The sequence below is a fragment of the Apus apus genome, chromosome 1, assembly GCF_020740795.1.
Source record: "Apus apus isolate bApuApu2 chromosome 1, bApuApu2.pri.cur, whole genome shotgun sequence".
Taxonomy (NCBI): domain Eukaryota; kingdom Metazoa; phylum Chordata; class Aves; order Apodiformes; family Apodidae; genus Apus; species Apus apus.
In genome coordinates, this window is record NC_067282.1 from 172,200,993 (window position 1) to 172,214,044 (window position 13,052).

Genomic DNA, 13,052 nt, shown 5'->3' on the forward strand with positions numbered 1-13,052 from the left:
TATTAAATAGAGTTCCTTCAGAAACAAGTGCCAAGGAATCTGCTGGGAGCATCTTAAAAGACACCTTTTCAGCAAGAAGAGATACCTGAAAGCATTATCTTTTGGGGATCCTTGAGCAAAAAGCATTCTTGATTGCACAGCTCTGAATGGTTCTCCTGGCAGTTCCTCTTTTATTTTGCTTGCTGAAATGTGCTTTCTCTTTTTCTGTCTTGAAGAATAGCCAGCCTCTTCTCAGGCCATCCAGTTTCAGTTCATAGACTCTGTCTACATACTTATTGATTCATCATGCCCATGGCTTTGAGACTTGCTATTTATATGGAATCAATAACGTAGTGGGAAGGTTGAAGCAGGGGAGATCAGTCTAAAAGAGGGGATTTCACAGGAGTAGACATGTGCCTTGTTAGCAGTTTTTTCTAAAAAAGTTAAGTTACTCCCCTGACTCTGCACTTCAAAGAGCTTGCCTGGGGCTTTATAGAAGAAAGCTGAAACCTAAAATTGAGATCTTACTTTCAGATGGTGAACTGTGTGCTGGGACATCATACGGAATTTCTCTTAACACATGTGGGGGAGTGTGAAGCACTGTAGGGAAGTCCTAGAAGGCAGGGGTGGAAAAGGAAAAACAAAAAACCCCAATTGCATAGTTTTCAGAAAGGCAAGTATGCATACATGTGCCTTCAGTTTGTGGGAGGAATATTTCAATATAATTTGGTATAATTGACAGATTAAGTAAAAATGCTTTATAGAGCTGCAAAATGGAATGTTATGTATTATAAAACCATTAAAGAAAAAGAAATTTTAAATTAGTACAGAGGTAGCATTCTATTCAGTCATGAAAATAAGTAAGACAAAGCAAAACAAACCCTAAAAGAAAAAAAATTACACACTAACTAAAATTCTATCTGTAAAAAACCAATTAGCCAACCAACCCATCAACTAACCAAGGAAGCAAAAATCTTGGAGAGTGTTTAAAATGTGAAATTAGAGAAATAAATCATTTTTAGAGATAAGTTATGTTAAATTTCATCACATATTTTTTTGATGAATGTATACACACATGATTTTAGATGAATAGGTGCACAGGGGTATGTGCATAACTGCCTTTCTGTATAGAAGAGGGATATAGAGTGACTCAGTATTATGTATATTATGTTTGGAAAATTCTGCACAGTGGGAATCTTGAAGTTGGCAGAATTTTTGGAAGTCCACCTTGACCTCACTGAGGAGTTCCTATCAGGTCATCACTGAAGTCCCAGAGTGCTGTTATAGCATGTATTCTAGGTTTGATCAGCATAATAGTTCTTCAGTATAGATATTAAACAAGCAATGTCCTTATTCATCTGTAGAAAAAAACTTCGCACTTCTTACTTTGAAAGGAATTGCCTTCTCTTTTCTCTTCTTTTTTTTGGTGGCATTTATTGAAGACTGGCCAAGTAAACTTGGGAGGCTTTTGCTTTTCTAACCTTTAAGAATCTTAGCATGGGGTGAATAAGGGGCACAAAGCATATTTTTTAAAAAAAGAAAAGCGGAATAAAACATAAAGACTTTCTTAATGGAATTAATGGTGACATTCAGGTGCTTAAATATGAATCAAACTTCTTATTACCAAGATCTATTACCTAAGTAAATTCCTGCACCTTAATAAATAAATAAATAAATAAATGACTGAATAAATTACTTCCTTAATTGTGATGCAAAATCACACATAAAAAGCTAGATCTGTGTTGAGATGGAAAAAGAGCACAAGGACCCAAATGCATCTTACTTGGGGTTAACCATGGCTGTCCTTCTCTTGGCTTCACTTGCTGCCTCCACAGTAGCACCTGAAGTCCACTGAAGTGCTTGAGCTATTTTTTAATAAGCTTGAGAAGCCTGAAAGCAGGCTGTTCAAAAGGACTATTGAATTTACCCCCTCTCCTTATTACGCTAATCCTATTTCATAGAGACTTCCATACACAGCAGTTTTCTTAAGACATTACTTCAGGTGAGGGTTATGTATCAGAAAGTAATTTAAATATGTGGGGGTAGAAAAAAGCCACTTTTTAAAAATTTTATTTATTTATTTATTTATTTATTTATTTTTTAATGATTATTTTTTTCTAATGTGTCCCTGAGAACATGTTAATTTGTCATCTAGTACAATATACCCTGAGACCATTTGGGTCAGCTGGAAAGAAAAGAAAATGTATAATGAGAGTCATCTAAGCAAACAGGGGAAACATATTCCTCATAAACCGTGTAAACCACAGGCTTCTGAAGCCTTGAGACTGAGGAAAAATTGTGGGATTTTTTTGTATTCTGTCAGATGCTGGAGGCTGCTCTGAGACATGTGCTACTGCTTCTTGCTGAGTTGAGATATTTGGCAGAAGGCCCACAGAAAGAGTAGGAGAGAATAAAAAGTCTTTGTGCCAAATGTTCTTTTGAGTGCCTGAGAGCTGGTTTGATCTTTTTTCTCTGTGAAATCATATAATTAGTAATCTCAAACCTCAGCCTGTTAATTTACAAAATGTCTGCACACTTTAATATATCGTTTGCTTAACGTGTTTGATAACAACCTCAGAGATACTGGGGCTTGCCCTGGATGTTTCTCTGCCAGCTCTGTGAAGGCTTGTGTTGTGGATGGTGTCAGCTTGCAGCCGCTGGAGAAGACACGCAGGAAGCTTCCTGCCTGCAAAAAGCAAAGCAGCTCCATTCCTAGCTTGCAGGGAAACATGCATCCTCTTGTCTAGTCCTCTGCTCTGTACACAAGGTGGCGACGGTGGAGCAGTTCCCCCTGGACACGTGTGGCAGGAGAAAATAGGAAGTAGGCAGGAGCCGTGGTAGGCTGGCTGCAGGCAGGGGCTGAGCTTGTGAGCACTCGGCAAACCTGCAGAAGCCTCTTCTCTTCCAGCAGGTGAATATACAAAGAACTGTAAGATCTCAAATGATCGCTGTTTGTGATCTTGTCTCCGAACCCTCTGTGGTTTCCTGAAACTGGTGATCAACTAATTTAAAAATTGAAGGTGGGACTGAGGGAGGACAACACTCTAGGCTGAGAGGGGATCATACGAAGAGGAAATTTTCCTTCAGACTACCTGAAAATTTGTCGTGTTTTGATTTCCTGTGTCTTTGGCTAGAAGTTTGGTCTAAAGGACTAATTTGTGGCCTTTGCCATAAAAAGGCACTGACTTTTGTGGGAGCAGAGATAAGCCTATTTGAGTAAACTCACTCCTTTGACTCACTCCTCTGACTCACTTCTGGCAAAGCACTGATTGAATAAAATTAGCTTCAGTAAGGCCAGGAGGATAAAGTCAGATGGTTGTGAGCTCTCCAGGTCCAAGAAAGCCTACATTAAATGCTCCATCTGTGGTTTTATGTTTGCAAAGATTGTCTGACCAGCTGGGACCTTGCCAGCTTGCCCTGTTTTTCCAGTAAGTCTTTTACTCTCTTAGTGGAGATAACACAATCCTTCAGTCCTTTTTAGTGCATAGGTAGTGTCATGGAAACACCTGAGTTTTGATCTCACAGGGTCATTGGTGAGTTCTTCTCAGGGGAATGCTTGCATTGTAGTTTTCCTTGATTTTTTTCCATACGGGAAAAAGTCTTCCCACACAGATGGCTATAACTGGTGGCTGGCAAATAAGCTGATGGAAGAGATTTTTCTTTGGCACTGTGCAGGAAAGTGTGCTTGGCAATATGACTGGCAAACCATTAATTAGCTCAGTTTTTAAAGGCTACTAGAGACACTGTCTCTGTAGTGTAGTCGTATGAACTCTGCTTACCATCCTTCGCCCAAGTGGACTGAGTGGATTAGTTGCATGGTAGAGGCAGTCTGATGAGAAGAGCTGACCAAACACCTGCAAAATAAACACTTACCAAGAATTACTCTTGTTATTTTAAAATATCAGGAAACTACTACACTGAATCCAAGAAGGCTGGGAGGGGCTGCAGTTAGCAGCATCTTTTGTGTATGTATTGCCTACAGAGAGCTCTGCAAAAAAAACTATTCAAGCAATCAGCTCTATTTTTTAACAATTCACCTGAGAACCTGTCTTAGGATGCAAGAAACATCAGAGTAAAAGGGAAATGAAAAACAGTGCTCTACTTCTAAGCTGAACTGATTCACCACTGGTATAAGTAGAGCACAGAGGGCAATTTGTCTGTCAGGACTTTTTCAGTGCCCAAGGTGACCAAGTGACTTTTAATAGCTATAGGTGAGATGCAAGGCATGGAAACATGAATGCAGTAAATAAGACCTCAAAGTCTTGTCAATAAGATGTATTTGTAAGGGTTTGGAAAATGTTTGTATGCGAAGGAGTTGTCCACATCATAGCATTGCACACATCAAGCAAAAAAATTCTGTGTGGCCACTGCTGTGGCAGGGACCACTCTCATCAAATAGAGGAACTCCTCTGCTTGACTCACTGTAGTGTTTTGGCATGTGCCTCTCTACAGCTATAGATCTGCTGATCTACCAGGTGACCTGCCTCATTATCTTGACAGTCTGTGTACACTTCTTAGAAGCAAAGATTGAAGGCTAAATGTGATTTTGCCAAATGCTGCCTCTGCCTTCCTTGCTTTTTTTTCTTTCCAAAAGGTTTCTAATGCTCACATCTGGTAGAGGTTGCTGAATACAGCAGCTGAGTAGATGTGAAAATGCTGCAGCTCCCTATCCTCAGGTCCTGTCAATGGTGAGGCTGAGCATGTATTCTCCTTAGATACTGATAGAATAACACATAGATGTACAGACACACACACACGCAGTACGTGTGCAGCCAGCTGCACAGCTCAGTGCCGACAGAACAAAACACTGTTCTGCATACCCACAGCAATCACACAATGGGGAGCCCAGTCCTCTTCCCTGGCTCATCAGAATTGAAGTCTGCTAGTGGAGGGATGTGCATATATATGCAAACACCCAAAATGGATCACTCCAGCTGGTCTTAGACACTCAGCACAACTGATAGCTGGTCCAAGGTGCCCCCATATTGCCAGTTGCTTTCACTTGAGGTTTGTGATCCCGTGCCAGTTTCAAGTAATCAGATCTCGTAATCTATCACTAACTAATCTGGCCTGAATTTCCCTTGTTCCCATGTTCATGTATGCCCACCCAGAGAAGAGAGTACACCCACAAAAATGGCAAAAGTGGAATTTAATGAGAATATAGGATGGCTTGCAGTGTTTGAGCACAAGGCTCAGTCAGAGATGTGTACTGATCAGTTGCTTCACTGGCCCGTCTTGCCCTTTTCCCTTTATTCACTCATGCTTGTTCCTCCTCAGTTTCACCTTGACCCCCTTCCATTCCCTTCCTGCCCTGGTCTTTCCACTAAGCATCACATGGTGAGTCTCATATGTTTCCACAAAATATCTGATGTCAAATTTTACACAATCCCAAAATTCTGTTCCCCCTTCATCCAAGAGTGTGTCCTATACCTCTGTAAGCAGTAACTCCGTTCTATCTGCAGGGCTTTATGGGGAGGCAGTTTCTTGGGTTGACTCATCTTGGTGATGCCCAGGGGCTAATTGCTCCCTGTGGATGGCACTGGTTCTTATTAGCATCCTGGGGCCTCTGTGGACCCCCAGGGTCTTCATGCTTAACCAAAGGCTGTGCCAAAGTAAGGGGATTCTTTTGCCTCAGCCTTGGTTCTAGGTATTTGGAAAAGGGATCATGAAGAGACTTAGAGAGCAGCTTTCCCTACTGAAACTTCTCTCTTTAAAAGTAAAATTTGGTATTTTGTTTTTAGTTGCACCCTAGTTTAAAATTATGTGAATGTTTCAAATGTATGTGGCATCAAGGGAATAAATAGCTAGATATGTTTTTAAATAGCCATGTGAAATGTAATGATAATGTAGAATAAGACAGTAAAAAAATAACCTTTTTTTTCCCTGCTGATTCTATAGCACAACCCCATGTATTATTTGGAAATTAAAGCATCATGAGTGCCTTTCCTGAGATGCACCACAACTGTAGCATGCCTCATTGTTACCACTGACGATACAGGAATTACTGCTGTGACTATAATTGATTTTTCAGTTGACTGGCCAAATAGGAAAAAAAAAAAAGAAACACACCAAGTAGTTTGTTTTCCAAATTAAAGAAAATATATTGCTTTCTTTTGAGAATTTTTACAATTTTCAATGGCCCTTAAGTTTGTTTTAGCAATAAAGATACTGTTAAAAAATTAAGAAAACGTAAGGAAACAACTTGTTGTTGTTGTTGTTGTTGTTCCTGACTCTGACAATGCACCCTTTTGGGTTCATTTATTAACCAAAGTTTACTAGATTTCAAAAACGGTTACACTGCTTGGATTCTGCTCTTCTAGTGAATGAATTGTTCAGTGAAAAACACATGACAGCTCTAATGATGGTTTAAACCATGATTTAATAATCTTAATTTATCATAGTTTTCAGTCACATATGTAGACTGTATGTCATCACTTGCTCAATTATTCTAGTAGGTGCTAGGTATGTAATCACCAGAACAAATATCTTGATTGCAAATCCAGATGTCACCTTTACTGAAAATAGAAAACCTTGTCTCTGTCATTGGAACTGTCATCCAAAACCACTGATTGAACAAAATTTTTTTATTTCAGATTGTTTTGAATCTGATCTTTAAGGTGATGTTCAGGAAGGTCAGTGTGTATCTACCAGTGCTTCTTTGCATGCCAGAGGTAATGTGATCATGACTGGTAGGGGAGACATCTCTGCTTTTCCTGATGTCTGTGCTGCCAGTCCTCCCTGTGGCCCATGGAGCTGGAATGCAGGTGTTCTTCATGTTGTTGTCACACAAGCAAACGGAAGCTTGTGTTCCCAAAATCTTGTCTGCTTTTTCCTCCAGTTATGCTGACTGCTCAAATAAAAGATTTTAACTCTAACAAAAAGCTTCACGTTGATTGTGTTATTAGATCACACAGCTGCAGCAATGCCAGCACCACTGTTGATAAAATATAGATAAATCCAATTCAGGTTTTTCCTTACCAGATTTTAGGTGGATATAACAGAAGATATTGAAAAATATTGAAATTGTTTGAATTTAGGAAATGGACAGTGCATTTCTTTTATTATATATCTTTGTCTGATGTTTAAACAGAGAAAGCTTAGATGGAAATCTTGGCTTAGCAGTGGTGGCATAAGATTTTGATTGATTAAGATGTGGCAACTACTAACACATTAAACTATTAAAAAAATGCAGCAACTCTGTGTGTGTGTGTGTGCACGTGTGTGTGTGTGTGTGCGTGCATGCATGTGTGTTTTTATGAGTGTGAGATTTTGCAAGTCTATTTCTTTCCTTTCTATCTACAGTGGCACACTCAGACTGATATGCAATATTGAAATTGCTGAAGTGCAGCAGAAAGATAACCTACATTTATTTTCCATGTCAATAAGTGTGAGCAAAACAAATAGATTGTGAACAAGAAAACCCACTTTTTTTTCTGGTCACTAAGAATAGGACAGTGATTCAGAGCCTCATCTGGAAAATGGTACATTGTAACTACTGACTTTATTTATTTTTCTGATGTCAGTAACTCCCCCTCATGCACTTGTTTCAATGTTGGGGTATAGAATGGTGACTAATCTCTCAGGGAAAAGGATGAAGTAGGTTGATAGTCTGCTGAAATACTGTTTGTTTTCCCATGTAGAGGGTTATTAAAAAAGGAGTTCCATTATAGTCCCTAATGCAATTACGTGGATATGGTTTACAGGAATAAAGACTACTTATTTGCCTACTTTGAAGGACTAGATCGCTGTGGTATTTTTTATGGGACATCTTCCTGAGTGTACCTAAGATGAAAAAAAGGCAAAAGTTTGTATAATAGTAGATGTGATTTCGATTAAAACTCATGGCTAAAAGTAATCTCCATTCCTCTCCTCGTTACTGATCTGTTGCTTCCTGTTTCAACTAAAGTTTTTTTGCTGTGAAGAGCTTTGAAAAATACACAGATACAAGTAAACAAAGCTTTACACACTTTGCATAGTCTCTCTGACCTCAGAGGAATTCCTCGAGTGGAATAAAATAAGATACATTTATTTGATGCAGGAGTACAAAGGAGCTGCAGTGCTTGTGCTGATACGGGAACTGGTTTCTGCAGAAGGAGGTATCTGTGACTCACTGCTCCTGCTGCTTCCTTTATGGCACTCACTAGTCTCTGCACCCATTTGTAGGAACTAAACCAGTAGAGAACCAACCCTACAAGAAGGGGAATATTTTTATGTCAGTCTAAATCCCTGATTTATTGTCATCACCATCAAATGGCAGTGTACATGGAAGCAAGGGATGAAAGAGTGCAGGAATAGGGACAAGAGATCTTTACCTTCCAGTAGCTGTTAGTCATTAGATGGGTTTAGCTGTATCACTCAGTTGTGCCAGTGTCTTTGCAGAGAGCATATAATAGACCCTTTTTGATGTTTCTTTTTCCCCACAGTTTATACGGTGGCTACTGCAATGATGGGGAACCTGAGGACAGAAACAGCCTGTGACTTTATTTCATCTAGTCCATGGCAAGATTTCTTCCTCTTTTTTTCATGGCTATTCTATTCATTAAGGTACAACCTGTGCAACTTTCAGGAAACGAAATGGCCAAGCAGATAGATGTCAGATTTGGACATGAATGTTTAAGTTGACGAAGTTAGGAAACAATAATCATAACTAGCAATGAAATTCAGAGGACTTTCCCTGATTTAATGCTAGGTTTGTCTGTAACACTGCATGAAATACCTTATATTCATAGTTGTGAGTTGCAAAAGTAATAATTTTATACAGTAACTTGCCTTCTTGCCTGGAATAAACTTCCCACAGAAATAAAAGAGTAATTGACATAACTTACTGACAGAGGCACTGTGCAAATAAGACTGAAATTTCATTCACCTGAAGGAAAAAAATATTAAAGTTGTCATGAAGGAATGGGAACGGGTAGTATTTCTATATATTTAAAGGTGTTTGTATATGTTTAAATATACACTTTAAGCACCTTCAGTTGTATGTAAAATGAAGAAAAATAATTACTTAGCTTTATGATTTCCAGTAGCACTATTGTGATGTTTTCGATGTAGCAATATCACACTGATTTATTAGATAGCTAATGATGATTTCACTACACGAGAAATGCTATAGGAGTGGTAGGTTAATTACAGGACATACTGTTAATGGGTGAGATATGTATATGTCTGTTTGCCAAGTAGACTCTCATAATGTGGTGTTACATCTGCAACATAATATGGATGTATATTATGTTACGCATAATCATTAGGAAAACTTCACAGTCTGTACACATAGATATCTCCAAGTCTCTTTCTTCCATCCTTCTTCACATTGATTTCTGTAAGGATTACTTGCATTAGCAGAGAATGCAGGACTGAGTGTTTGCAGTAGTTTTGAATAATGAATTTCTGTAGGATTCCAGAAATGACATTCAGTTCCTCAAACATTTTCTGCAAAGCAAGCAGCATACTTGGAAGTCTGTGCTAGCAGAAAAAGAAATAAACCCAAAATGTGGATCTTCTAGACTACTATCTTTCTTTTGTGGAATAGTTCAGTGGCTTAATGAGGTTAATTTGTATTGTGATGTGGGAAATCCTTTATCTACTGTATAGAGGCTTTAATTTCATGTGAATGTGCAGAATGTTACTGCACTGGAACTTATATATTTGATAGCATAAGGAGCTGAAATCCCTACATTTCCTCTCAAGGAATATTCATTGCATACTCGAGATGGTAAATAGAAAATAAAGAATTGTTAGCCTAGATTTTCAGTGTTTGAAATATCTTTGTATACTTTTCTAGTATTTTCTGATTTTATACCTAGAAAATGTCAAAACACCTTTATTAAAGAGTCCCAAAATACTCTCAGCAGTATATGATTATTTTTTTTCTTTCCCATTTTTCATCCTTTGAAATGCTTTTCTGTATTGTACATTCATTTAAGTGACCATTTAATTTAATTATGTTATTTTCCCATAGAAGTCTTTAAATGCCTGATTTTCTCTCGCTAATTATTACAGATGAAGTCTTTCAAAGTTTTATTTCAGTATGAACATTTCCCTCACAGCATTTTACAATACCTCTCTGAACTGGCGTCTAATCCAGATGTCTATTGGTACAGAAAGCTCTTTATTTTCTCTTAGCAGGTACATTGCGGCATTTCTGTAGAGCTGGTAGAGCTATGTCAAGCTGTTTAATATGAGATAGAGGGGCCAAAATTTCAGGATTAGTGATTCACATCAGAATACAGATAAGGGCTGAAAACTAATATAGTGAAAAATCAAGTGGGGTGAAGTTCAAATCCTACCACTAAATTAACTTTATTTTGTAGATCCAGTGTCTGTTTCTTTATGTGCCTTTCATAAAGTGCAAATTAGTGAATTTGTGTTAGCATGTGTGGGTGTAAGATGTTTAAATAATGTGAGCTTGCAAAAGCAGCGTATGTTCTACTGTATGTTATACATGGGAAATATAACCTAGAGTATTTTTTACCATATTCACAAATAAAAAAACTTGTAACAGTTTAATGAAAACAAAAGTATTTATTTAAATCGTTTCATTGGCATATATACCAGTAAAATATTTCAGGAAATAATATTTTTTTTTTTACAGCAGACTGTGTGCTGGTAGATGTAAAAATGTTTGCTTATCATCAAAGGTACGAAAATATCAGAGGCTGCAAAGTTCAGGTAGATTGTATGAGTTGTTTCCTCAACCTCTATTGAATTAAAATAATAAAGAATTTTTTAAAAAAGTATTTTAATGCAAAAGATTTTTTTTCTCCTAGATTGCTTGTTTATATATAGCATTTCAGCATATCACAATATGATGAATCATGGGTTAATTGCTTACATTGTGTTACATCATTTCAGCTGTAGTATAGCACAATAGGATAGAGCATAATCTGACCTGATGCAGTATGATGCAGTGAGAGATGAAAAAAATCATAGACTGTTCAGTGGACTTTGTTCTCCTGAAAAATGCATAATTGCCTGAATAAAATGTTTAGTAGTTTATGTTTGTTGATGAAGACCCAGAGTCTAATTGTTGCCTGTGGCTTTTGCCTCTAGGCACATTTTTGGGGTCTATAACCTACATTGAGTTTCTTTTCCTCCTCAGGCCTTTTGGCAGTGGATACTGCGCAATAACTACTGAGTGGATCCAGGGATCAACTTTGGGCTCCTGAAAGCCTGTTAGTAGTAGGGCCTTCTCACGAAAGCTCTAGTTCATTTTTTGCCATTAGGGATATAAATGGGATATATAGCTTAAATGTTCAATACACAGGCTTTGCATCAAGGAGTTAGAAGTACTGTTAAAACATGTATTGCTTTGTGTAAATCATACTCCTCCCTGTACAAGGTTGTACGTTAATAGAAGCTAAAAGTTCAGATTTCTTTTTCTCCTCCTTCTGATGGAAATGAACCATCTCCAGAAATACCTGGTTTGTATCAGTAACCACTGATACCACAACTGGCTGCTGAACCAGAAAGGGAAGTTTGGTAGCTCTCCTCTCAGCAAATTTGTCCTCTCATAGGACTCCAGTAGCATGATTCTGGTCATCAGTCAAGAGTAGTATGGGTGAGGGTGATGGGTACTCCATGTGGGATAATAAACATCGTCCTGTTGCCCCGATCTTTGAAAAGCTTTGGTTCTCCATGTTCCCAGACTTCCTTTGCAGTGCCAGGCAGAAAGATCTAAAATGCGACTCCTTAGTAGATTTTACTTCTCTTTTTTTTTTGTTTTGTTTTGTTTTGGTTTTGCTTTTTTTTTTTCTTTTTTTTTTATTTTTTTTTTTTTTTTCTTCATTTGAGGGCTGTCTCTGTATCCTGCTTACTCCTCTCTGTCCATCTGTAGGAAGGCTCTGGGATTTCATGTAAAAAACTGCATCTGCCTTGGATGTAAAGTCTGGAGACACAGTTTCTGAAAACATATGCATGTGTGGGCATTTTGACATCGATACGCTTCCCTTTCAAGGTTTCTCCCTTTGAGAAAATAATAAAAAAAAAAGCTTGGTAGAGACACAAATTGCTGTTCATGGGAATCCAAAATTTAATATACTTTTTAGGTTAGTTTAATAAAGTTTCTGCTTCCTGCTTCACTGGAACAGTCCCATATGCAGCCTTCCCCAATTGTTCTTCTTTAGCCACCGTTTTCTGCCTGAGATAGTTACACTACATTTGGAAAATAAATCAACTTTACATGCTAGTGTTAGCACTATTGTAATTCTAGTTTCATGCATGGCAGATTGCCTTACAGAGCCAAGGTCAAGATATTTCTAATTAAAAAAACCACCCAAAGAGTATGATGCTGCCTCACAATGTTATCAAATCACTCGTCTTCTTATTTTCACAGCTCACCATGTTAAAACTGGGACCTGTGAAGTGGTGGCACTGCACAGATGTTGCAATAAGAACAAGATAGAAGAAAGATCACAGACAGTGAAGTGCTCCTGCTTCCCCGGGCAGGTAGCAGGTACCACCCGGGCAGCTCCTTCTTGTGTTGATGGTGAGACCACTTTATTGCTTCCTTTTGTTGCATGTTTCTAGGGGGTTTTACTGACTTAATGTCATCTTCGAGAACCATTCCAGTACAGTTAACTATTTAAAATAAGAGTAGGAAAGCTTCTGCATTTTGAAGGGTGTGCCCAAAGTGAATGGAAGATGGGAAAAATGAATTACTTGCTATTAATCTGTGGAAACGCTAAGCAAAATTATTAGATGCCACTGAAAGAGACCTCTTGAGAAGCTGAATTTGATTTAACTGAGTGCCCTTGGAGCTGTATGAAATCCACATAACTGAAAGTGCGTATGAAAAATCTACATGAGCATTAATTTTAATGTACTGCAGTCTTACATTATATTTATAGTTTTGTTTTTATCATACAGGAACAAGTAAACAAACAGAACATAGTTCTGGTGTTTCTTTTAATGTAGCGGGTCTTTTTAGACCAACACTATTTTTCTTATTCACAGTGTGATAGTAATGTTTTACTTAACAAATCCGGCATAGGCTCATATGTTTTCTTTGGGAAAATACTAGCTGATTTTTTATATTGCTGTCTCTCAAAGAAGAGGAGGATGGATTCACCCTTTGT

At 38.0% G+C, this 13,052-nt stretch overlaps 1 protein-coding gene across 4 annotated transcripts in view; it reads left to right on the plus strand.

Annotated features, from left to right (window-relative positions):
• TAFA2 (TAFA chemokine like family member 2) overlaps positions 1-13,052 on the plus strand; it is a 182,024-nt gene that overhangs the window by 145,809 nt on the left and 23,163 nt on the right. For all 4 annotated transcript variants that reach the window (XM_051632605.1, XM_051632596.1, XM_051632614.1 and 1 more), the window contains one exon: positions 12,311-12,463. In XM_051632605.1, the coding sequence (XP_051488565.1) occupies positions 12,311-12,463 (153 nt within the window). The remainder of the gene's footprint in view (positions 1-12,310; positions 12,464-13,052) is intronic.